This window comes from Strix uralensis, chromosome 3 (genome assembly GCF_047716275.1).
Source record: "Strix uralensis isolate ZFMK-TIS-50842 chromosome 3, bStrUra1, whole genome shotgun sequence".
Classification (NCBI taxonomy): Eukaryota; Metazoa; Chordata; class Aves; order Strigiformes; family Strigidae; genus Strix; species Strix uralensis.
The window spans coordinates 35,127,092-35,150,145 of NC_133974.1; the positions used below are offsets into that span (position 1 = coordinate 35,127,092).

General features: G+C 38.8%; 1 protein-coding gene across 1 annotated transcript in view; it reads left to right on the forward strand.

Moving 5' to 3' along the window:
- CD109 (CD109 molecule) overlaps window positions 1–23,054 on the forward strand; it is an 82,375-nt gene that overhangs the window by 47,141 nt on the left and 12,180 nt on the right. Inside the window, exons 22-30 of the mRNA XM_074861887.1 lie at window positions 631–775; window positions 1,766–1,942; window positions 6,083–6,164; window positions 7,739–7,967; window positions 8,500–8,665; window positions 9,811–10,001; window positions 14,061–14,216; window positions 14,301–14,366; window positions 21,440–21,576. Of these exons, the coding sequence (XP_074717988.1) occupies window positions 631–775; window positions 1,766–1,942; window positions 6,083–6,164; window positions 7,739–7,967; window positions 8,500–8,665; window positions 9,811–10,001; window positions 14,061–14,216; window positions 14,301–14,366; window positions 21,440–21,576 (1,349 nt within the window). The remainder of the gene's footprint in view (window positions 1–630; window positions 776–1,765; window positions 1,943–6,082; window positions 6,165–7,738; window positions 7,968–8,499; window positions 8,666–9,810; window positions 10,002–14,060; window positions 14,217–14,300; window positions 14,367–21,439; window positions 21,577–23,054) is intronic.

The window sequence follows — 23,054 nt, forward strand, 5'->3', positions numbered from 1 at the left end:
TCCAGGCTGAACAGGGCCAGCGCTCTCAGCCTCTCCTTAGACCACTTAAAACCACTATCCTGCAGGGTTGTAAGCTGTTTTCAGGTGGAGCCACATATTGCCCTTTCTGTTGAAGTTCAGCTGTTGTGTAGAAGACACTAAAATCCTGTTAGACTAAGGTGTAGGCTGAGGAAAGAAACCCATTTATTTTCTTTGCTTCAAGGACAATTTTTCTCAAGGGATTTTGCATGCACGAGGAAATGAAACCTTTATGGTCATGTACCTAACTTCAGTTTAGGTCCTTCTTGTATGACAGGCTGTAGGATTGCAGACAGCATGAAAGGTACCACCTCCAGCCTTGACATGTTCTTGGCCGATTCACTGGCATCAGAGATGCTCTCATTGACTTTGTGGGTGTATTTTTGTAATTGACATGTGGTCTCGAGAAGCAAATATTGGAGGTAGGTCCTTATAAGAAAAAGATTTCTGTGTCATTTTGGACAGGCCAGTAGCTGAGGTTCTTGATGTGTTAGCAAGCAGCACAAAATACCTGACAGTGTTTTAGATCCCTCTGTGCAGTAAGCACACAACTCCTGTCCTAAAAGCAACAAAGTGTTGGAGATTACAGTAATCCTGTCTTTATTTTTATAGGCTGAAGGACTGGAACAGACATATTCTCAGACAGTCCTTTTGGATTTGACTGGGAATAAACCACAAGCAGTATCAAAAACTTTGGATTTCACTTTTCCTTCTGATGTTGTAAGTGGCAGTGAGAGAGTGCAGGTCACTGCTGTTGGTAAGGATTATCTTGTTTTGTTTCCATCTTTATTATTTACTGGTGAGCTATATTTTTTAAAATATTTTTTTGCCTGCTGGGCTTTTGTTGAACCCAGTATTGAAGATACATGTGTTCATAATCCAGCTGCTGGCATTTTCTGCACTGCAGGCATAGGTGGTTTTTAAAGAACAGAGCAGTTGCCAGTAGAAGTAATAAACTCTGCCCAGTAGAGCAGGGAAGCTGGTGTGTAATAACCTGAACTACCCTAGCAGGATTTGCCAGAGCTTCTCTCAGAGCCCTTGCTGAAGGACGCTTACAAGATTTTGCCCAGTATGGCTGTTGCTTTATAGGTTTTTAGGGAACTGCATTAATTTTTATTTAATTGCTGCATTAGTAGGTTGACTCATTAATTCTAAAAATTTTACCATCATGCATTAGACTAAGTATAGGAAGACCTTATGGATAGAGTGTGTTATTCCTTTAAGTTATTTAATTTACAATATTATAGTACTGACTATCCATTTTCAGAGTTAGAGAGGGAATCAGATTTTAATAAGGAAGGTCTTGCAAAGTATGCTAGTATCCTGTTTTATTTGTGCTTGTCTGCAGAATAAAACCTAAAACCTGACTGTTGTTTCTTGTGATACCTAGGCTTTGATAACTGTGGGTGAGAGAAGAAATACAGGAAGTTTCAAATATGTACCATTACTGAAACATTTTCCTGCATTAAATATCTCTTGTATCTTTTTTTGTTTGTTTGTTTCTTTGTTTTTCAATGGTGTCTGTTTGAAATTACTCTGTAGTTGAAAAGGTCTGTGGGGAGATGGGTCAGTGGGCACAAAGTTGATCAGAAGATGAAGTACCTTTTCTGCCTGGTTAGTGGTGTTTAGTACAAATGTTCCTATGGTATCATATTTTCTCCCAGTTTAGATAATACCAACCTATCTGTGAGGTATGCATTTATTTGCAATAAGCCTTTATTTATTTTCATTAAATTTAATCTTTCAGGTGATTTACTTGGGCCTTCTATCAACGGTTTGTCGTCATTGATTAAGATGCCTTATGGATGCGGTGAACAGAATATGATCAATTTTGCTCCCAATGTTTATGTTTTGCAATACCTGACTAAAACCAGGCAGCTGAGAGAGGATATTAAATCAAAAGCTGTATCATTTATGAGAAAAGGTCTGTATGCTTAAAAAAAAGATTTTTAAGAACTCTTACTAGTAAAAAGAGGTCTGTGACTCTGCATTTGGTATTTGAAATACTGCTCTGTTGGTGGCATGGGACCTGGAAGTAAAGCCTGTCTTCTCTTTCTTTTCCTCTTCTGGGCTGACAGAATTAGAGAGCAAATGATTTTATTTACAAGGACAAGTTTGCTTAGAAAAAAAAATGTTGTTTTTATATAGTTACTTTTTTTTTTCAGATGAAAAATGCATTTCAGAAGGTAAGTCATGTGGATTTCCTAAGTGGCTGTTATTTCTCCCTTGATAAAACCATGTGTGAGCAAACATTTCTGATGTCTGCATGAGGCACAGAGGATGAAAATTAGTCAGTGGGCAGAGTGAACCGTATGCATCCCACATGGGTATGTGTCTTCAATGACACCATCCACATCCTGCCATGTCCTTGTAGAGCTCCAGGTGTGCCATTTGCTCTGGTGGCTGGCTTTCACCCACACAAGTTTTAGGCTTGATCACAAGTGAACTCTCTGCTGGAAATCAAAAGCTGGAAAATTTTAGTTGGAAATTGTTGTATATTTTAATCGGGAAATACTCCAGGGCATCACAAAGTGTGGAGAACATAGTTGCACTATGCTTCTCTGTGCCTTTTGGATCAGACAGTGTCTAACTGCGACGTACCACGCTCACCACATGTCAGTCTGCGTGCTGAGAGCCTGGTTCACAGAGAGGAATGAGACCATCCTCATGTGAGCTACAACTGTACTAAGGCACCATGATGACATTTTCAAATTTTGTTTACTCTCTGTAAGTCTTTGATTCTTTTTTTTGGTGTTTGATTTTTTTTTTTTTAAATTGTTGACATTTCTTTTGGAAAAGACACAGCTCAAAATGAATTTTCCTTTCATCAAGATCCCAATTTTCTGTCAAAAGCAGTTAAATGTTTTTTTTAAACCCTTCCTACTACATGGCTTAGTTGAAAAGTAAGGTGGGAGGAAGATATGTGTTATGTAAAAAGCTACTCTGAAGTTTGAAGCAATCTATCACTCTTTGAAGACTGAATTTTGGTACCATAATTTTCTGAAGTTTTCCAGTAACAGATTTATTAAAATTATTTAAAAGCAAGTGAAAATTATAGGATTAAATGTTGCTTTTATACAAAGCATTGTGTTACTTGTTCCTGGGGCTTTGAGTTTAGATACATGTTTTCTAGTAGCCAAAACAGTAAGTATGCTGAAATACTTGTAACCTTAAGATAGAAAAGAACCACAATCTAAAAAATAGTCTTGTTTTTTGCTTTATTTTAACAATTAATCGGTTAACAAAAAAATCAGTTGTTGTGCTGATTTTTTTTTAAATGTAACCTTAAAGTTGAAATTTAGTTTGAGATGTAACTTTTATAAGCTTAGTTTTTGAAGGGATTATCATGAAGATTAAAATAGACTTATTTCACATGTCAGAATTCACTAAATATTTGAAAGATTGACCTCATAATCTAATTCCCTCATAATGTAATTAATTTAAGGCTAAATGCTTGTGAGAAGAAGGGATCATATAGCTAGCAGAGACTGCTATATGATCTTTCCTTTAGCAGTTTTTATTTACCTAGAACAAAGGCAAAGCAAAAGAAAAGTCGCCTTCAAAAAAAATTCCTTCAGTTTTTGGAATGACAGATCCCATCTTGAAATCACTTCTTCAGAAATAAAAAAAATCCTGGTTGGTCGGAAAACTTTGGTGCTAGACCCAAAGCAAGCAACAAGTTTGAGCAGTATTTCCAAGCTGTTTGAAATGTGAGACCCTTTAGTCTTTCACGTACTTCTGAAGTCCTTTCCATCCTGATACACTCCTCTTTCAGCCTTGCTCAGTGAGCCTCCTACATCTCTTGGGTTCCAGCCAGTCCTCTAGGAGTACTAGTGTACATCTTCATAATAGGATCCTTCTCTCCTTGCCTTTCCACTTGTATGTGTTGGCATTTGAAGTATCATTTTTCGTGTCTGATTGAGTGTCCATTGGAATGGACGTGGTGGATCACAGCCCCCAGGTCTCCTGTTCCAGCATTTCTGCAGGCTTCCCCATGTTAGATATGCTCGTGTTTGGAGAATTTTGCGTGACTGCAATGGGGTTGACATTGAGAAGAAAGCAAGCAGACTGTAGGAAATAGCTGAGTGATCGCTCTGTCCTCCCTCTGGTTCTGCTAATCCTTCTGATCCCTCCCAATCTTAACAAATTCTGGGTTAAATTTATCCCTGTGTAAGGGCTGCTCAGCAGTCTTTGTTAAGCAGGCTGCTGGTCTTAGTTTAGCACTTTTAAACTACTGGCAGGGTGGTGATTATAATACTTATTGCTGTATATTGCCTATTCTGCAAAGAAGCAGAAGACCTCAGTTTTCAGGCCTTGCAGTAGATACTTTTGAAGAGGAAGCAATCTATTTGTGTATATATATATATATTTGTGTTTCTCATAGCACATCATTTTGAGGCTTAAACTTTGTCAGTGACTTTTGCTTTCCTTGGTGAGAAATGCCACTCATTCCTTCTTTTTTCCTCCTGCTCAAGAGTGCTTGACTCCTCAAGATCGTTAACTGAGATGACAGATTTTTTCTGTATGGGAAAGATTTACCAGTTTTAATAATGTAATTAACCACTGTCATGCTAAATACATTATGAAAACTGTATATTTAAGTGGAAATTGTAATTTCAAACTCAAAAGAGAGAAAAACTAAACCTGATGCTACTGGGATAAGTGTTTATATGGGAAGGTGCACTGGTATACTGTGGCCGTTCAGATTCACATCTTTATATCTGTATCTCTTGTATTCTAGAGAGACCCTGACTAGTATTTCATCTTATACTGTAACTTAGATTGAGGGACCAGGCTGTTTGTTCCTCAGTAGTTAAGGCTGTGGTTCACTCACTGTGTGTCTATGTTCAGGATAGTATGTAAGCAGATGATTAATCCTTTATCAGGGAAAGCAAGGAACATTTTGCAGGGGAATGGTTGTAGTAGGATGAACCTCATGGGATATATTTGTAAATTCAATCATGTAAGACTTAATGATCGTTGCCCGAGGGTTTTCCTTCTGCCTAGATGATTCAGTATTGTGTCTGTATCTGTCTGGTGTTAGAACTAATGAATCTACTTTCTTAATTTTAATAGCCAAAATAGTAAAGCCAAGGAAAAAGACAAGGTGGGGGGAAAGAAGTAAAGATGTCTTGTGAAATGCTATAAATGTTATTATTGTTCTGGATACACAAATGGCAAGCAAAATGTAAGGGAAGGAAGGCTTTAGATATCAGAACCTACAGTGAGTAGCATATCAAGCATATCATAGGAAGCTCTTCATTTCTAACATTAACGAGCATCGGTTCTGCACTAAAGTCAGCTGTTGAGTAAGGATGCTGCTGTTGGTTGTGAGCAGCTAGTGAGCCCTTGGGGCCCTTTTATTATAGATGTTCAGCAGTCAGGAGAAAGCTGCACTTGTTCTGGATACTGAAAAAAATCTTCAGATGCATTTTAAATGGATCCTTCTCAGGATTTCAGGATCTTTGGGTCTTTTGAAATTTTTCACTTGTTCCAGAACAGCCTCTTTCAGCACGCTTTTTCTGATAGCTAGTCCTTTGATTTGGCAAAAGCAAGCTGCTGAAAGGGTCAGTTTTTCAGCAGCATTTGTAGCTTTGCTGTACCCTTGCCCTTCCAGTTGGAAAATACTTCATTTTTGCTTGTCCTTCCTTCTGCTGGAAGGAGTGTTTCTGTAGGTGCACAGCTGCAGCTCCCCAAAGCAACAAAGCACTGAACTATAGCTGCTACTCTGCTCTGGGCTTATTGCTGTGCTCCTGGAGCCACCGAGTTATGTGAGAGCATGTCTCTCTGCACTGCACTGTCATGTTTGCGTAGCAGATGAGCTGGAGCAGTTTCTGGTTCTGCTTTTGTAGATGGATTCTTTGTGTTACTGCTGCCCACTTTCTCATCATCTTCTGCACGGTTTTGTGTGTTCCTACATATTTAGGAGATGTTTTATGAAATATAAGCTCAAGTTCTGTTCTTCTCAGCCTTAGAAAGTGCCTTGCTTCACATCAGCAGAGTTTGTGCTGGAACCTGCATGAGAGGAAAGTGTTCATTACCTGTCTCTGCTTTTCCACTTTAGGCTACCAGAGAGAGCTGCTTTTCCAGAGGGATGATGGCTCTTTTAGTGCCTTTGGAAATGAAGATCCCTCTGGGAGCACATGGTAAGTAGTTCTACCAGATTCACTGTGGAATTTGAGTATTTTAGATATTTTCCCTGCAACTAAAAATTTTTGTGAAGCTGGTAAAAATTTCCAGCTATATTAGCCTTCTGCCTGGTTTTCATTAGGTGTTTAGGCCAACTCTAAGGTCATTCTGCTGGATAACATGCTGTCAAAGCCATTATTAGGGCAAGGCTTTTTAATTTTGCAAAAGCTGAATGCTGAAGTATTTTAGCCAGGGGAATAGCTTGGTCTGAAAGTTTTTCTGTTGCTTTCCTCAAAGGAATGAAGAATAATAATTAAATGACTTATTCTTGCAGTTGACTGAAACGATCTAGGGCTATGTGATCATCATTGCTTCAAACAGATTTTCAGTTCTCTCCATACTGGAGGCTGAAGACAGACTGAGGCATTTCCTAGGAGGTGAACAGAGTTACTCGTGGTAAAAATTTGTCCTATTTACCTCTCTCACACCTCCTTTTTTTTTTGAGACTGTAAATACAGCTGAAAAAGCCTTTTCAGTGCTGAATTTCACTCCGAGAAGCATAGTGAGCCCAGTAGTGGAAGCTAGATAGATAAGAGAGACATGTTCCAACACTTCGTTCAGCTAACACATGTTAAGTTAGTTTAAATATACTTACATATATTTATTTCAGTACATGTTGCTGAATAATTTTTAAATCTTTAAATAGAACCATCCCAGTTACTGTGCCACTGATTGAGTCACTCCTGGAGTCAGTGAGTATCTTTCATTGACACAAACAGGATGTAAACTGCAACAGGGGAGGTTTAGACTGGACATTAGGAAAAAATTTTTCACAGAAAGAGTGGTCAGACAGTGGAATAGGCTGCCCAGGGAGGTGGTGGAGTCACCATCCCTGGATGAGTTTAAGGGTCGTTTGGATGAGATGTTGGGGGATATGGTGTAGGGAAGAACTTTGTAGAGTAGGGCTGATGGTTGGACTCGATGATCCCAAGGGTCTTTTCCAACCTGAATGATTCTGTGATTTGTCTTAGACTCAGTATTGATGGATTGGAAAATGAAGATAATTTATCTGTACTGGCAACTCTGGTACTTAAATGGTGCAGTGACTGGTTACATGAATACACTTTTAACAAAGAAGGGAGTCAAAGCAGAACTTGGGATTATTAATAATAAAACAACAAAGGTTGTTTCAATGACATCATTACAGGGATAATTGTGGTAATTAACATCACACTCATAACTGCATTACTTTGTAAACTATGGTTTTTGCCACTTTAGCAGCAGAAGGCGGGAGAGCAATGTTTGAATAAAGATATACATGTACTGGCAGACTTGAAGTCTATACTCTGTATTTATTTTTGAAACATAACAGCTGCAAAAGAGGTGATCTTCAGGAACAAGGACATAGCTTCATTTTTTGGTGGATTAAGTTTAGTCTGCTTGCTTGTCTGGGTGAAGCATGTATTTTCCTCTGTGCTTGGGAGGTGTGTGTAGAACACCTTATGCATCACAGTCTTCTTACATCATCTTAAACAGAAGAAGTGGTAATACATTGCTAATTTTGTCATATTTGATTAACCTTTTCCCCAAGGTTATCAGCTTTTGTATTAAGATGTTTCCTTCAAGCTCGTCCATTCATAGATATTGACCAAGATGTACTCATGGATACAGCTAAATGGATTGTCCGACATCAGAAATTAAATGGAGAATTTCATGAGCCTGGGAAAGTGTTACACAGTGATCTTCAAGGAGGCACCAATAATCCAGTCACTCTCACAGCTTACATCATGTCATCCCTTCTAGGGTTCCCAGATAAACAGGTATTGGAATTCCTAAATAGAATTAATATTCTGGAACACTTCATAAATTGTCATAGTACCGGCAAACACTTGGTAGTTTAAGGAAACAGAGGGACATCTGAACAGAGACAAAATTTAACCTGATTTTTTTAAACTTCCCTTATCTACCCGAGACAATACAAAGTTGTGCTATTAGGCTCTTCAATTTTATGTGCCTTTGCAAAATCTAAAGGCAGTTGCTTTTATCAAGAAAAGAATATGGTTATGGCTTTAGTCCAAGAACTTGTAAAGGAATTTATGGGGAGAACTATCCTTAGAGATGTTAAGTCATTCCAATTGATTTCACTGAGATTACTCACGTTCATAAAAGACAGTGCCAGATCAAAAAACTTGCCTTTGAGGTTTGTGCCTGTGACTCTGAAAGAGATTTTCAGTATTTCTTGGTGGTTGTTTGGTGATAGTAATGTTTCTGTGCAAATTTTTCTTTTAAATTATAATATTTCAATATATATTTAATTCACTCTACATTCTTCAATATGATCTTCTTTTCTAGCATGCTTATGTCATCAAGAGTGCTACAAACTTTTTAGAAGATAAATTAGAAGAAGGCGTTTCGGATAATTACACTTTGGCACTTGTGACATATGCGTTGTCCTGGGCAAAAAGTACAAAAGCAAAAGAAGCACTGAATATACTGAACCAGAGAGCAGAACACCAAGGTATTGCACAACTATCTGATACAGTTGTATAGATGGATTTTTGTCAAATTTAAAAATACCTATCATATATCTACAGCTGCATATAGAATTGGAGAAGAGAATCCTTCTTCTGAATTCAAATCTGGTTTGAGTATGATATAGAGAATAAGCTAAGAACTTCCAAGACAGCCTTAATGAGAAGTGTGCATAAATGAATGACAATTCACAACAAAACTAGGCCTTTCAGTCTCAGTTACTGTGTTCTTGATGCAAGTACCACAGTGCCGTTGAAGAACATTACTTGTCAGTTTTCCCATGTTGTTATGTGCACTTTTAAGATCAGCCTGGTTAATGAGAGATGGATGAGGTTAGCTATTCCAGAATGGTTTGCATACATCAAGAGGTTGTGTGTGGGGGGCAATTAGTTAAAATCAGTATCGGAATGAAGAGTTGAAGGACTGGACTTTCTGTAAGACAATACAGAGGTCTGTTGCATTTTCTGTAGGGACTCATCATCTCATTATGTTTAACCTCTTTCGAGTTCAGCATGACTCGAGTTGTTCCCTGTTTTGGGGGAAGAACAGACCATATGGAGTATAAGAAATTTAAGTTTTTGTTTCAAAATAGTAAATGTCCTCTTGAAAAATCTGAAGGAATTCATGTTGTAGCCTAGAAACGGAGCCTCTTGGGTGTCCCTCTGTGTTTACTGAGTTAGGCCTTTTGGACAGTCACTTTTGGGAAGGGAGGAAGTCACTTTTTTGGAAGTCTTTTACTCAGGAATCAGCCTAGTGAGCAGCCATGCTGCCTGAGGTGCTTTCTCTAGTCCTGAAGAGAAAGGAGGACCCCAGCAACGATGTGGCCTTATCACAAGGGCTCCTTTATGTGAGCGCTTCGGGGTGACAACAAAAGGATCAATGTCAAGTTCACTGAAATTAGTGGGAGTGACTATTTGGACTCCAGCATTTTTTGTATCTAGATTCAGCCACTGATGAGGAAGTGCTTAAGTCAGTTCTTTACAGAACATGTGCCTAAACTTTAACACAATTTTAAAGAACGTTGCTAGATCCCATATGTAAGCATTAATTAAGAGGTTTCCCTTAAGTCTTTCCCAGAAGTCCGAAGACTTCAGTCTGTGGATCTGAGGTTGTTATTGGTTCGTTTTTCAGGAGAATTTCGTTTCTGGATAACCCCTGCTTCTGAAATTTCTGATTCATGGCAGCCACGGTCCATCGATATTGAACTTGCAGCATATGCTCTGCTCTCACACTTTCATCAAGACAGATTCACAGAGGGGATCCCTATTATGAAATGGTTAAGTCAGCAAAGAAATCACCTTGGGGGATTTTCATCTACTCAGGTAACATCTTGTCTCAAGGGGTTTTGTTATACTTTCTAAATGAGCACCGTTTATTTAAAAAAAAAAAAAAAGAAAAAGAAAAAAAAGACCATTTGTTTTTTTACATAATATTTACTGAATTTTGTTTTGCTGTAACAGCCTTGGTTACATGCAAGCTTGCTTTCTTTGCAGTATTGTCATCTTAAACCTGGACTACCAGTTTTAGTATTTTGGCAAGTATAATAAAAAACAGAATTAGAGGGTCACCTTGATTATATAAAATATTAATAACAAAAGATCTTAAATTAAGAAGAAGTGATGCCCATGGAAAAACAATTAATCAGATTTTCCAAGCATGTATGATAAATATCAAACCTCTTTCTATTCTTTCCATATGTGGGTCCTCAAACTCCTGAAAGGCTATTAACTAAGATAAGAAAGGGGAGTAGGTTTAGGGAAACAGCCTAACCTAGTGTCTCTGTTGGCAGTTGGTCTTAACTTAATAATGTACTTTGTCCTCATTATTGCGTAAATTTTTGATGGGCCATGAAATTTGGAAGAACTTCATTATCTCCAGGAGGTTTCCATGTTATTGAAACCACATCTTGTAAGCTGTTCTGGCATCCAGAAAATTTATATAGTACTTTGGATTGCATTAGTTTAAACTAGCTTTTAAATTAACTACAAATGCTGGTCACAGTAAAATGTCACATTTCATCATACTGCTTGGTACCAGGCTGTACAGGCTATCCATGATTTTCAAATGTTTGTTGGTATTAATCTGAGAGAAATTAGTTATACTAAATAAAATGCAATTTAAGAACCAGTCTGGTTCCCCCGAGGTTCTAGTATTTTCCTAATGTGTTAATTCTTGCTTATTATTTGAAGAGGCTGATTGAAGCACTAAGTGAGTTGAAAAAGCTTTGCTCTATTTTCCAGAAACCATTTTTACTTGGAAGTTTGTAAATCCAGCAGTGTACAATTTACTCCTGAGGGTGAAGTTAAGAAATTAATTTAATCCTTTTGTTCTTCTATAGTCTAAACTGTTTGGATTTCAAAATTACCCCAATGTCTCTCTAGTTGCCTTTTTTAATTTGTGGAAATGACCCCATACTTTTTGTTAACTTCTAAGGTTGCTTTAAAAAAAAATGTTTGGACTGTTTCCTTCCATGAGTTTATTACATTAGAAACTTAATATATTGTTAAACAATTGGGAGGAAAGTAATCAGTTGCATGTGTGATGTTTGTAAGTTAGGGTATGATAACTCACTGCAGTTTAGATATATGGTATAGCTTACTATGAATTTGTAATCAGTATATTTTGCTTTATAATGCTTTTAATGTTTGGGCATAAAATGTGTATATTTCATAGATAACAGGAATGCAGTTCATACAAAAAATAGCATATATATGAATGTATATTTAAATGGTAGGAAAGAGTAGCAAATTCTGCAAAGACTGTGTTGCTGGGCAAGAGAGGCCTATGAGTCTGGCTTGAGACCATATTCCCTAACTGTTCAGGTTGTGTACTGGATGCAGCATTGTCATACTGAGCCCTGTACCTCATGTTTCAGCTGTGAACATTTTCTGGTGAAAAGCCTTGGGTATGCCTTCTGCTTTAGAGCATGCCAAGGGGAACATTTATCTTCCTTGTAGGTGATTCTTTGCCCTCTTGTTTTTTACCTGTGTTTCTGAGGGTCATTTGAGCCTAGGATGTGGAAGAGCTCTGAAGTCACCTTCAGCAATGGCAGATAGCATTTCTAGATGTCCTGAACTCTCTCTGAATTTAGGGTGAGAAATGCAAATATAAGAAATCTAATTGTAAGGACTTGGAAAAGACACTTGAAGGTATTCCTTGGTTTCCACACCTTGGGTAAGGGTGGACGTATTTCTGCTTTCAGATGATTAAAGTCTGATGAGGCCACATCTCGATTACTGTGTTCAGTTTTGGGCCCCTCACTCCAAAAAGGACATTGAATTACTCGAGCGTGTCCAGAGAAGGGCAACGAACCTGGTGAAGGGTCTGGAGCACATGTCGTACGAGGAGCGACTGAGGGAACTGGGGTTGTTTAGTCTGGAGAAGAGAAGGCTGAGGGGAGACCTCATCGCCCTCTACAACTACCTGAAAGGAGGTTGCAGAGAACTGGGGATGAGTCTCTTTAACCAAGTAGTGAACAATAGGACAAGAGGGAATGGCCTCAAGTTGCGCCAGGGAAGGTTTAGACTAGATATTAGGAAGCATTTCTTTACACTAATCGTTGCTAGACGTTGGAATAGGCTGCCCAGGGAGGTTGTGGAGTCCCCATCTCTGGAGCTGTTTAAGAGTAGGGTTGACATAGCGCTTAGGGATATGGTGTAGTTGGGATCTGTCAGTGTTAGGTCAATGGTTGGACTAGATGATCTTCAAGGTCTTTTCCAACCTAGATGATTCTGTGATTCTGTGAAAGTCATATTCTCCAACAAAATCTTATAGCTGCTTAGGTCTATAAGATAGATCAGGTATATAGATGTGATATAGATGTGAGACGGGTTGACATAGCACTTAGGGATATGGTGTAGTTGGGATCTGTCAGTGCTAGGTTAACGGTTGGACTAGATGATCTTCAAGGTCCCTTCCAACCTAGATCATTCTGTGATAGCTCACTATAGTTTCATTCAGTTCATTGTGAAAGAAGTTTTGGGCTTCCAAGCCATAGATCTTCATCAGAAACTGACATATGAGTAGTCTGAGTAAGCGCAGTGTCATTCAGATGCTTTGTCACTGTCTTCTGCAAAGGAGTAATGGAGGATGTTCTTTCAGGGTAAATACTGGCCTCCTACTGAAAAAGTCTGCCCCTTACTCCACACTGTTAAATCTTCCTGTAGTCCATTAGTTGCATCTATTCTGTCACACCATGTTAAGCAATGATGTTGGGATCCCAGCCGTAGTGGTTCAGCATACCAGCAACTTTGGCACTGTTGCTAATCAGCTGATCTTTCTGGATCAGTGAAGCAGATCATCTCAGACAAGGATGTAGCATGGGAAGGAGAGTGGTTTCTAACCATTTAGAGTGAATAGGCAGCACGTACTTGTACCTTAAGGTATGGCACAGTCACCATGTTGTAGTTAATGAGCTTCTGTTATGTTAGAATTTTGTTACTGGAAATGACCTATGAATGAATAAAACACCTCTGTATACCGAGCCTGCAAGGCAAACTCCTTCACTGTCACTGTTTATAAATAGGTGCAAAATGAACTACGTGAACAGCAGAAATCCCTGAAAAGCATTAGAGACATATGATTGTTTACTGTTTTTTTTCCTCAGAAAATAGTGGATGTTAAAATTCTCATTCACTAAACTCTGCTGGAACAAATGTTCAAAAACTGCCTCTTGTGTTCAAAACCAGGAGAGCTAAGCCTACAGTCATACACGAAGATAAACAAAAGAGAATTTTATATATATATATGATAATGTGTGTATAAGCATATTCTGCAGTGGTTAAACAATTGTACAATTGCACAGAAAATAAAAACTGAGCTGAACCCCTTTGAAATTCTTGCCGGGGGTCTGATAAAAACTAATTTCAGTGGTTTTGGTTTTTTTTTTTTTTTTTAATAAATGTTAATAGTTTTTCAGATCTATATCTTTTGCCTTGGTGATCAAGGTACCCTGAAAAACTCCTGTGCAGTACTGGATATTTAATACATAGTCACTAAATCTGGAAAGTAGCAGTATCATTACTTTCCTCATTGGCTTTCTCTTCACTGTCGACGTGCTGTGTGGTTCTGGCTGTTGTGTCTACCAGTGTGTCAGGTCTTCCACAAGAGAAAACTTCCTTAGCTGGCTCCCACCTCATTCTCTGTTGCATGTCACAGTACCTAACTTCTTGTCCTGTGCTGCCATTCCTCTTCTGTGCTGGGATCCTTCATGCCAGTGGAATCCCAATGGAGATGTGGAAGTGGCTGCATGAAGGCTCCAGCATAATCAACAAATGGGACAATGCAGGGACTGTGAGCTCCCCAAGGCACGGCCTATACACAGGTAGTTCAGTGCGCAGGCTTCTTCTGTTTAATACAGAAGGATTTGTTTCTCTCAACAGGACACGGTGGTGGCTCTGCAAGCCTTGAGTCTATTTGCAGCTCTCACTACTACAAGCAAAACAGAAATGGATGTAACAGTGACAGCACCTTCTCTGAAAACGCCAGAAACATTTTCAATTGATACTCAAAACCGTTTTCTGCTTCAGACCAAGGAGGTACTGTAGAAAGCAAGGAATACTTCATAAAGTCTGCTGACTGAAAGTACTTTGAAAATACTCTTTTACTCATCTTTCTTCCAGATTGCCCCTGCACAACCAATGACCATTACAGTGGCAGCGGAGGGAACAGGATTTGCTGTCTTTCAGGTACACAACGCAGTTATTCTTGCTAAAGATCTGCTTTCTATAAGGAAGGTATATTTTGGAAGCTTTCTAAGACGTGTTAATAAGAACAATCTTCTGAAATGTCTTAAATGAGTACCAACGCACTTTACTAATTGAAGAATGCTGTGAACCAAATACTGTGTGAATGGACATATTCATGTGGTCATTTATTGTCCGATGGCCCGGCCTTTTAAGTACTGCTGGGTGATTAACATTTTGGGGCACTTCCATGGGCCAGAGCCATATCAACACAGCCCTGTCCTCCTGCAGAAATGCAGTGTCCACTTGCAAGTCAAAAAACTGCAGTGATACATTGGCAGGCACAAAGGTCAGATTAAAAAAGGCATGTGGACTAGGCAGAATTGCCTCATTGGGAAGGCACAGATCAGTACAGAACAAGATTTAGAATGGCCAGGTTCTCCAGCAATTTTTGTGCTGTTCTGAAAGAGCATGAAAGACAGAGTCAAAGGATCCTACAAACTGCCAGCAGTAATAGATGCTTAGCTTCAGCCAAAAGTAGGGGCATGGCAAAGAGTGGAAGGAGGTATAGTGATCCCCTCTCTGCCTGTCCTGTGGAAGACTGTGTTTTGGTAGTATAAATTCGAACATCTTTACTATATTTAAACAAATTAAGCTGGGATCAGCGCGTACTCTATTTAGAACTAGCAAACTGTAAATAGCCTTTTCAGCTGCTTGCTCTTCCTCCATAACAGAGATTATACTACAAAGAAATTTCACTTCCAAGATTTTCCCTAGTCCTATGAGAAATACCATATGAGAAAAAGACAGTATTGGATCTGATTTGATACGGCCACTAATGGTTCTTTCTTCCCTGCTGTTCTGTCCGTGAGAGTGGCTTAGAACCACACAGGTGAAAGAGAATACCTTTGAAAAGATACAGATAATACAGAAATATTAGTCTCTGAGTATGGCAGACTCATTTTACTGGAAGTATATAGATAAACTCGTAATTGCTGAGTGTATCACAAAACCAGACAGAGTTTCTACTAGAGTCCTTCTAGTTGTACTTGGAAAAACCGAACACAGACTGCCTTTAATCGTCTTGAAATTTTGTGCCAGATCAGATTCGATCTCAAGATCTTTCCAACCTGACCTTCACTTCAGTGTTCTTATGCATCTGGGAAACAAAAAAGCATGGTGATCATTGGTAAATACACTTTTGGATAAAAGACCTTTACAAAGAAACCTTCACAGCTGCCTATCAGCAGTGAACAGCAGCTAGAGATACACCTCATCCATTCAGCACCATTCTGCAAGACCCACAGTGTCATAAATCATGTCCCATGCTTATTAATTCCCAGAAGTGCAAATGAAGTTTACAGCAAAGTTCAAAAGTTTCAGAGCATAACTTAGATTCAGACCTGCAGGCCAAGATAGAAATGAACATCTCAGCAGGACTGTGTTCACACATCTGTGGTTTCAGCGTGTGTGTGTATGTGGAATGTAACAAAGTGGGGCTCCAGAACAGTTAAGACTACTTAACCTTAATCATTGTTGAGAAATACTCCCTGATATTAGTCAACTAATTTCTCAAGTGAGCTGATCAAAAACTTTTCAGCAAATTGTCTCTTGTTGAAATGAATGCCTTTTGTGGAAGCACATTGGTTCCAATTAAGTTCTTGCCAGCAGAAAAGTTTCACATCCAAATCAGCATGTCTGTGAAGACAGAGCAGAAGTCTTCTACCCAGAATAGCCAGTAGTTGACTCTGTGGTTAGAGGGCTCCTTGGGGCTGTATAGCACCATGGTTTAAGTTCCTGGTTTGTTGTATGAACATGCAAATGTGCTCCCAAATAACTGGTGTTCAGGAACCAACACCAGATTATCTTCTTCATTTAGGTCACTGTGCTGTTGCTTTTTTTTCCTGCAGCTTTGAGTCAGAGATGCTGTGACTTGATTCAAAATATTGTACTTAACACACTGGAGTAACTTCTCCAAAACCTTTTCTTTGCTGGGACCAGTTCTTTCCTACTGCTTCCTTTGGCAGGTCTGGTATTCTAAAAGAAAGAGCACTAATGCCATTTGAATGAGATTTCTTTTTCCCAGACACAAGCTAGATCTGGGTCGCATTTAATAAATCAGATAGCATATGACATCGTGATCACATTTTTTCAGCTGGGTTTCATTGTCTTAGGCCTGCCAAAGTACAGTGGTGAGATTCACTGTTCTGGGATTTGACTTTCTGGCCGAATGTAGCATGTCAAAACAGTAATTCATTTAAATATCACAAAACACAAGATTTGGTCCATTAATGGAAAAGACTGCTTTCCCAACAGAATGGATTCTTAAAAAAAAACCCCTTATTTTTTTGTGAAATCTCACTGTCTGTGTGTGCGAGTTGGCAGTGCATTCACTCTTGACCCTGCAGGATCTCATAAAATGTATTTATTTTGGATAGTATAGTTCAAAAGCAAGCATTTACTTGTAGCTTTGTGGTTCTGCTGTCAACAAGTCTCCTAGTTTGTTCCTTCATTATGTGGGCACATACCTAAGACACTGACCTCTGCAAGAGGAAAGAGAAGGTGATTGTAGGGTTAGGGTATATGAAAGGCACTGTCTAGAGAAAGGAGTTGAAGAAGCGATCTTCCCTAGGTGGCCTGCTGAAAGTGCTGGAAGAAACACCTCGCTGCTGTCTGGAACCACTATGAACTGGGCTTGGCAAATGCCTCAAAAATTTGGCGTTGCCCATGCTTTCTGGAAGGAAGGAGAATGCCACTGAAATCCAGGACTAGCAACAAGGGGAGGGTGGGGCAGGCTCAAGGAGAATGGGTATGGGCAAAGTAGATAGATGAACAAGATCTCCTTGATGTTCCGGTCATGTATAGAGAGGGAGTGAGAAAAAAGCTGATAATCACCTATTACTTGTTACTGAAAAGCACTGACTATTTTTTCTACTCAGTGTATTTTCACTAGACTTAGGCAAGAGACTGAGTGTTATTCCATGTGATGGTACTGAAAAAGGTACACCATGAAATGCACAGACATTTTTCTGTTACAGTTTGAATGGATACTAAGTAGTCAAAAAAGGATAGAAAAATATTGGAGATGATTTCATTGAATTCATGCCCTCAATCAAGCACATTTGTGCTGCTAATTGCAAAGCAAAAAGGATAGGGAAGGAGGCATTGGTTAGGGCAATATAAAGAAGTCATGTTTTTGAAATCTAGTGCAGTTGATTGGGTCAGATACTGTTACAAGCATCTCTCTCATGCAGAAGATTAGTTTTCTCTTCTTGGGCTTCTCAGCAGAACTGGTTGCAGTATGACGAGACTGGACCAGTTCTGCCTGTAGCTTTGCCTGCTGCTTCTTAAAAGGGTTAAGAAGAAATGCAGTTGCTTGTTTTGTTGATTTAATACTAGTTTCTGTATAATAGCCTTCTGTCCCCAAAGTAAGAGTGTATGAAGAAGGAGGCTTTAATTAAACTGTGTTGTGAAAAAGATTTTTCCTTCATTTTCATGAGAAATCAGGAAAGGAAAGTCAGACCGTAACAGCGATAACTTATTCCATGAAAATACTAGCTGATTGACCTGTTTGGTATGTGGTTTCAGACATCCTGCTTTGGCAGTAAATTCCCATTCATTAGCTTTTTCTGGCAAAAGTTAAAACAGCTTTGTTTCTGTGATGACAGATCATTGAGTCACCTCCAGCTTGTCTTTACCAAACTTTCTGCATGCCTTTAAGTGGCACGCTTTCTAGATTGGCTTTATCCTTGGTACTGCCTTCTCCTGCAGAGCAGTTGTACAGAATAAATCTTCACAGCTGCACCATGGTTGTCCTGAGTGCCTGTACAGTATTGGCTGTGGACTCATACAGCATACTAAATTCAGCAGTGTAGTGCAGGGCAATAGGAATCATGTGTGTAGATTGAAAGAAAGAGGATAACTTTCATATCAAGCAGTGAGAGACGTAGCAGCAAAAGCAAAAATCAGAGATTAAAGAGTCCTGTGTTTGCACAGACTTGCTAGACTATAACTGACTTCCTAACCTATAACCTGGACAACCCCCTGTCATAACTTTCAATTTGAACTGGCAGTTTTCCATTTGCTGCCAGAAACTGTTGTAAAGGGACTGTGATTTTCCAGAAGCACTCTTCATTCCCTTTTCCAAAGTGCATGTTTGGGTCATGCAAAGGGGGTTATTTGAGCCACTTTCTGATTATTTTTTTACCAAAATCGAAGAAGATGATTCCCCCCTGCCCTGCCATGTGTTTTATCTTGATGACTAAGGGAACATATAATGATTATTAGTTTGTATGTGAAAACTATGTAAACTTCCTGTCCTGTTGTTGGTGAAAATGGCTATTTTGCCAAATAATGTCAACTATTCTTTGATAATAAATATTTTCTTAGTTTCTTGTATTTGATTCTGTCATTCTGGGGCTTTGAAAGTTGAGCTTCTGATTCATTGCACTGAAGTGCTGAGTCAGCAACCCATTCTCTTGTCCTCTGTCAGAGGTGATACCCCCTTTGTGCCACAACAAAGGGATGCTGCATTGGGACCATCAACATTGCATTGGGTTTTAATCAGTCTGAAGCACCTTAGAATGTTTCCTCAAGTTAAATTTAATTTTTGGTGTCTTTTATTTGGTATAAGTACACGAGTATGCTAGAGCTGATGTGCTGGGGCAACTGATATCATTCATTATCCTGTATCCCATAATGGCCAGTAGAGAGAGGATGACCAATGAAGGCTACTAGAATAGGGCAAGCACAAAGTGGTATGTTGCTGGTATACCCTCTTGCCCTTCACCAATTTGCAACACAGGGCATTCCTAATCCACAGGTCATCTCTTTGTGCTCTCTCTGACTTGGTAGATATTGTCTTGATAAATTTTTTTTCTTCCATAAAAATGTAACTTCTAAAATATTTCTAATCTTTTAACAACCACAGTTTCTTGCAGCAAGTTGTTCTGCAGCTAATGGTGTATTGCATGAAGAAGCACTACCCCTTTCTCCTCTTGAATCTGCCCCCCTAGTTGTTCTGTGTGGAGAGAAGGCATAAGAGGGACTGTGCTGGGTCAGAGCAAACCTCAGTCTAGCCCAGTGTTCTGTTTCCCACAACAGCCAGAGGTTACTAGGTTATTAGAAGATAAATACATGTAATTACCTGACTATCTTCCACATCTTACCATGTATTATTCAAGATCTTCAGCTGGAGATAGTTTCTGTGGACTTAGAAAATTTTGATTCCATTAACTTGTCTATTTTGCTCTTGAACGTTTAGTATCTGCAGCATCTTGTGGGAAGAAATTCCACAATTTAATCTTTAATTGCATGAAAAATTGTTTCCTATTCATCTTTCCCATGCAAGTCATTATTCTGTAGACCTTTACAGTGTCCTTCTTCCTATTTACTTGTTTATGGCTGAATTTTCATCTATTTTACCACTTGTTAAATGATAAACTGGTAGCAATCAGTTCAAACCCCATTATTACCTACATAAAAATTCTTTCCTTCTGAAACTCTTTGCTACCTAGTCTTTGCTACCTCAAAGAAATTAGTATAATCAGCAAACTTTATCACATCAGGATTCACTCTGTTTTCTACACTGTGTATGGGTATGTTTAATGGTGGTCACCCAGCACAGATTACTTTAGGACTCCACTCCTTCCATGTATGAACATTCATTCCCACCTTATCTTCCTGTCTTAACAGCCCTTTATCCCTTGGCACATTCTTTTGTTCTGGTACCTTTGGCTAGTAATCTCCCTAACCAGCTACATGCCAATTTAACAACCAGGTAGCTTATATTAGACGGAGCTCCGTTGTCCATGTTTTTTTACCAGGTAGCTGGTGGGTTTATAGCAACAGGCTATTCTCCAACATGTTATATTGACTCATTTGTCCATTAATTTGACTCCTTATTATAGTTTTGACCATGTTTTCTGGTACAGATACAGAGTTTACTTGATAATCACAGTTTTCTAGACCCCAGTACTCTTTAAAAAATTGCTGTCACACTTGTCATCCTCCAGTCTGATACTAAGGCAGTTTTAAAGAAACACTGCAGGTAATGATTCAGGTGTTTCTTTACCTCCTCAAGTTCAATTCTGTAGGCAGGACAGCCTGTTTTTTTACTGCATAATTTTCTCTCATGGCTGATAACATGAGAGTACTCACTGGTTGCTCAATTCCAGCTTCAGCATTTCTCCTTTGGCTGTTGGTATTGGTAATTTTATAGGACATTGAGATAATCAGTCTACCTCCTAATTATTCAGACCTTTTTTAAGGGCTTCTGGTTTTACCACTCTTCTATCACTGTTTCAAGCATCTTATACATGTCTACACTAGAAGAATTGGAAACTCTTCAAACTGTGCCTAACAGATGAGCTTATTTTCTGTTAATGTTACTGTCCTGCACTGGACATCCTGTCATACTTCCTTACTTGGCTCACTTAGCAGAGCTTGGCTGTTGTTGTGAAGAAAGAATGAGAGCTCTGTCCTTGAGGCAGACTGAAGACTGTAGCTTTGTCTTTGCACAGATGAACCAGATGATGAAACTACTTAGCTGCAAGAAAACTCTGTTGTTCTGAGCTTGGAGTAACATGCTATTCCTCATCTGTTTGGAGTGTATGAATGCTGTGGCATGAAGACTGAAGACAAAATTCTGTATATACATTATGTATTTGCTCTTGCTCTGCTTTCATATACAGCCTGTCTCTTTTAACCCAGTGGGTGTCAGTCTCTGAAGTTTTCTTTATTCATTCCATTTCATGCTGTCAGGAAGTAACTGCATACATTATAAACCACCAGACAACAACTAGGGAGAAAGCTGCAGGTTGTCCTAGAGCTCCCCTGTGTTTATCTCAGTTGTGTCTTGCTAATTGCATTGGTTCTGCTGCATTACAAAGTGTTCAGAAAGGATATTTCTTTCAGAGAATTCCTGTGAATCTCATGCATGCAGCTGTCCCATACAAGGCCATGTATCCTGTCTCATGTGAGCACTCCTCTGGTGTTACACTGTTAGAAACTTGGTGTTTTAACCACAGAGATTTGCTTTACATATGTCACCTAATGTCTCTACTTGCAATCCACAGCTTAATGTTATTTACAACACAAAACACACTGATCAGAGGCTCAGATCTGTCCGGAAACAAGAAGCCTTTGACTTGAATGTTGATGTAAAAGATGACAAAGACGATAAAAACCATTTGACCCTGAATGTGTGCACAAGGTAGGTAATTCAATTGGAGCGTCTCATACACCTCTTTGGCTATACAGCTTTTAAATTATTTAAAATGAGCTAAATTATCCATGTGTTTGTGTGGATTTACTAATGTAGGGGTTATAAATGTATAACTAACGAGAATAAAAGAATTACTTTGTAAAAACAGCAGTAGTTAAACTAAGAAGCAATTCATAAATCAATAGCGATAGGTCTTTTGTGCAAAATTGTTGCTGGCCAGGTGATATTTTTTTACTGGTATGCATAAAGGTGGTGGCACCCTAAATGTTAGAGGTACATGGAAGTATCTGTGTGAAATACAAGAAAAAACTCAAAGGCTTCTTTGGTGAAAGTGCTTCTTAGCTATATGGAGGACTGTGGACAGACTTGAAAATTGAACCGCCATCTTCCACATTCTAACTTCTGGTAGCAGACTGTGACAACTGCCCATTACTCTTACCTTTCATGAACAGAATGCTTTGCTTTTGATCTAGAAGTGGATACTTCTTTTTTTTGTAAAGAGGGAAGGAGGTTCTGAAGTGCTGAAAACACCATGAAATAGAAGTAATCATTCTTTTGTCATCTCTATTAATAAACTTTGCTCAGAACAATTTTGGCAGGAGTCAAAATCCATGTTTACGTAATGATAAATTCAACTGGGGTTTTGTCTTATTGTGCAAGTATCTTTGTGGTCTTTCATTTACCAATATGTCTTATAGTTATGAATTTGGTAATGTAATATAATATAATGTAAGCATCATTCTAGAGTTGAAAGAGGTGATGAGTTTTTCCAGCCAGGCTAATTCTATTCTTTCTGTTGAATAAGGGAGGAGGGGATGCATCTGGGATGGTGTTTCTTGTTCGGTAAACACATACTAAGAACTGAGCTGAGACTGCTGAACTATCATGTCAGAGGCCACAGAACAGCCACCAGGTGTTACCTGGATAGAATTTGGATCTGATGAGAACAGGGGACATGAAACAGTCATATTGCATATTCCTAGGTCAGCCAGTCATTAAACCAAGTTGTTTCTTTGACTGCTTTGCTGCCTCATTTTTACTTGCTGTGGAAGTGTTTGTACATGTATTTAAAAGAAATATGTGAAGGTGTTTGTTCTCTGGCAGTTTCTTTAGTATGCACTTCTTATTGTAGATAAAGAACACTGTATATTTTACAGAAAACCCTATAGGACATTGTTTCTATATATATTTATGGTTTTTATCTTATATCTTTTATTATCTACAAAGATGTTGAGATGACAACATTGTTTGTATTTTAGGATTTCATCTGTTTGTGAATACTTCCTCTAGAAACACTGTTTTCTTCTTGTGACATTATAATGGGTTCCTTGTAAATGCAAGATTTGCAAAGTACCACCTGATCCACCGTGATTACTCTTGCATTCCTTTCCTCCACATCTTCATTTTGTTATTTATTTAAACTTTAAACACTGTATGCCTGCCTACCACAAGGGAGCTGTGACAGG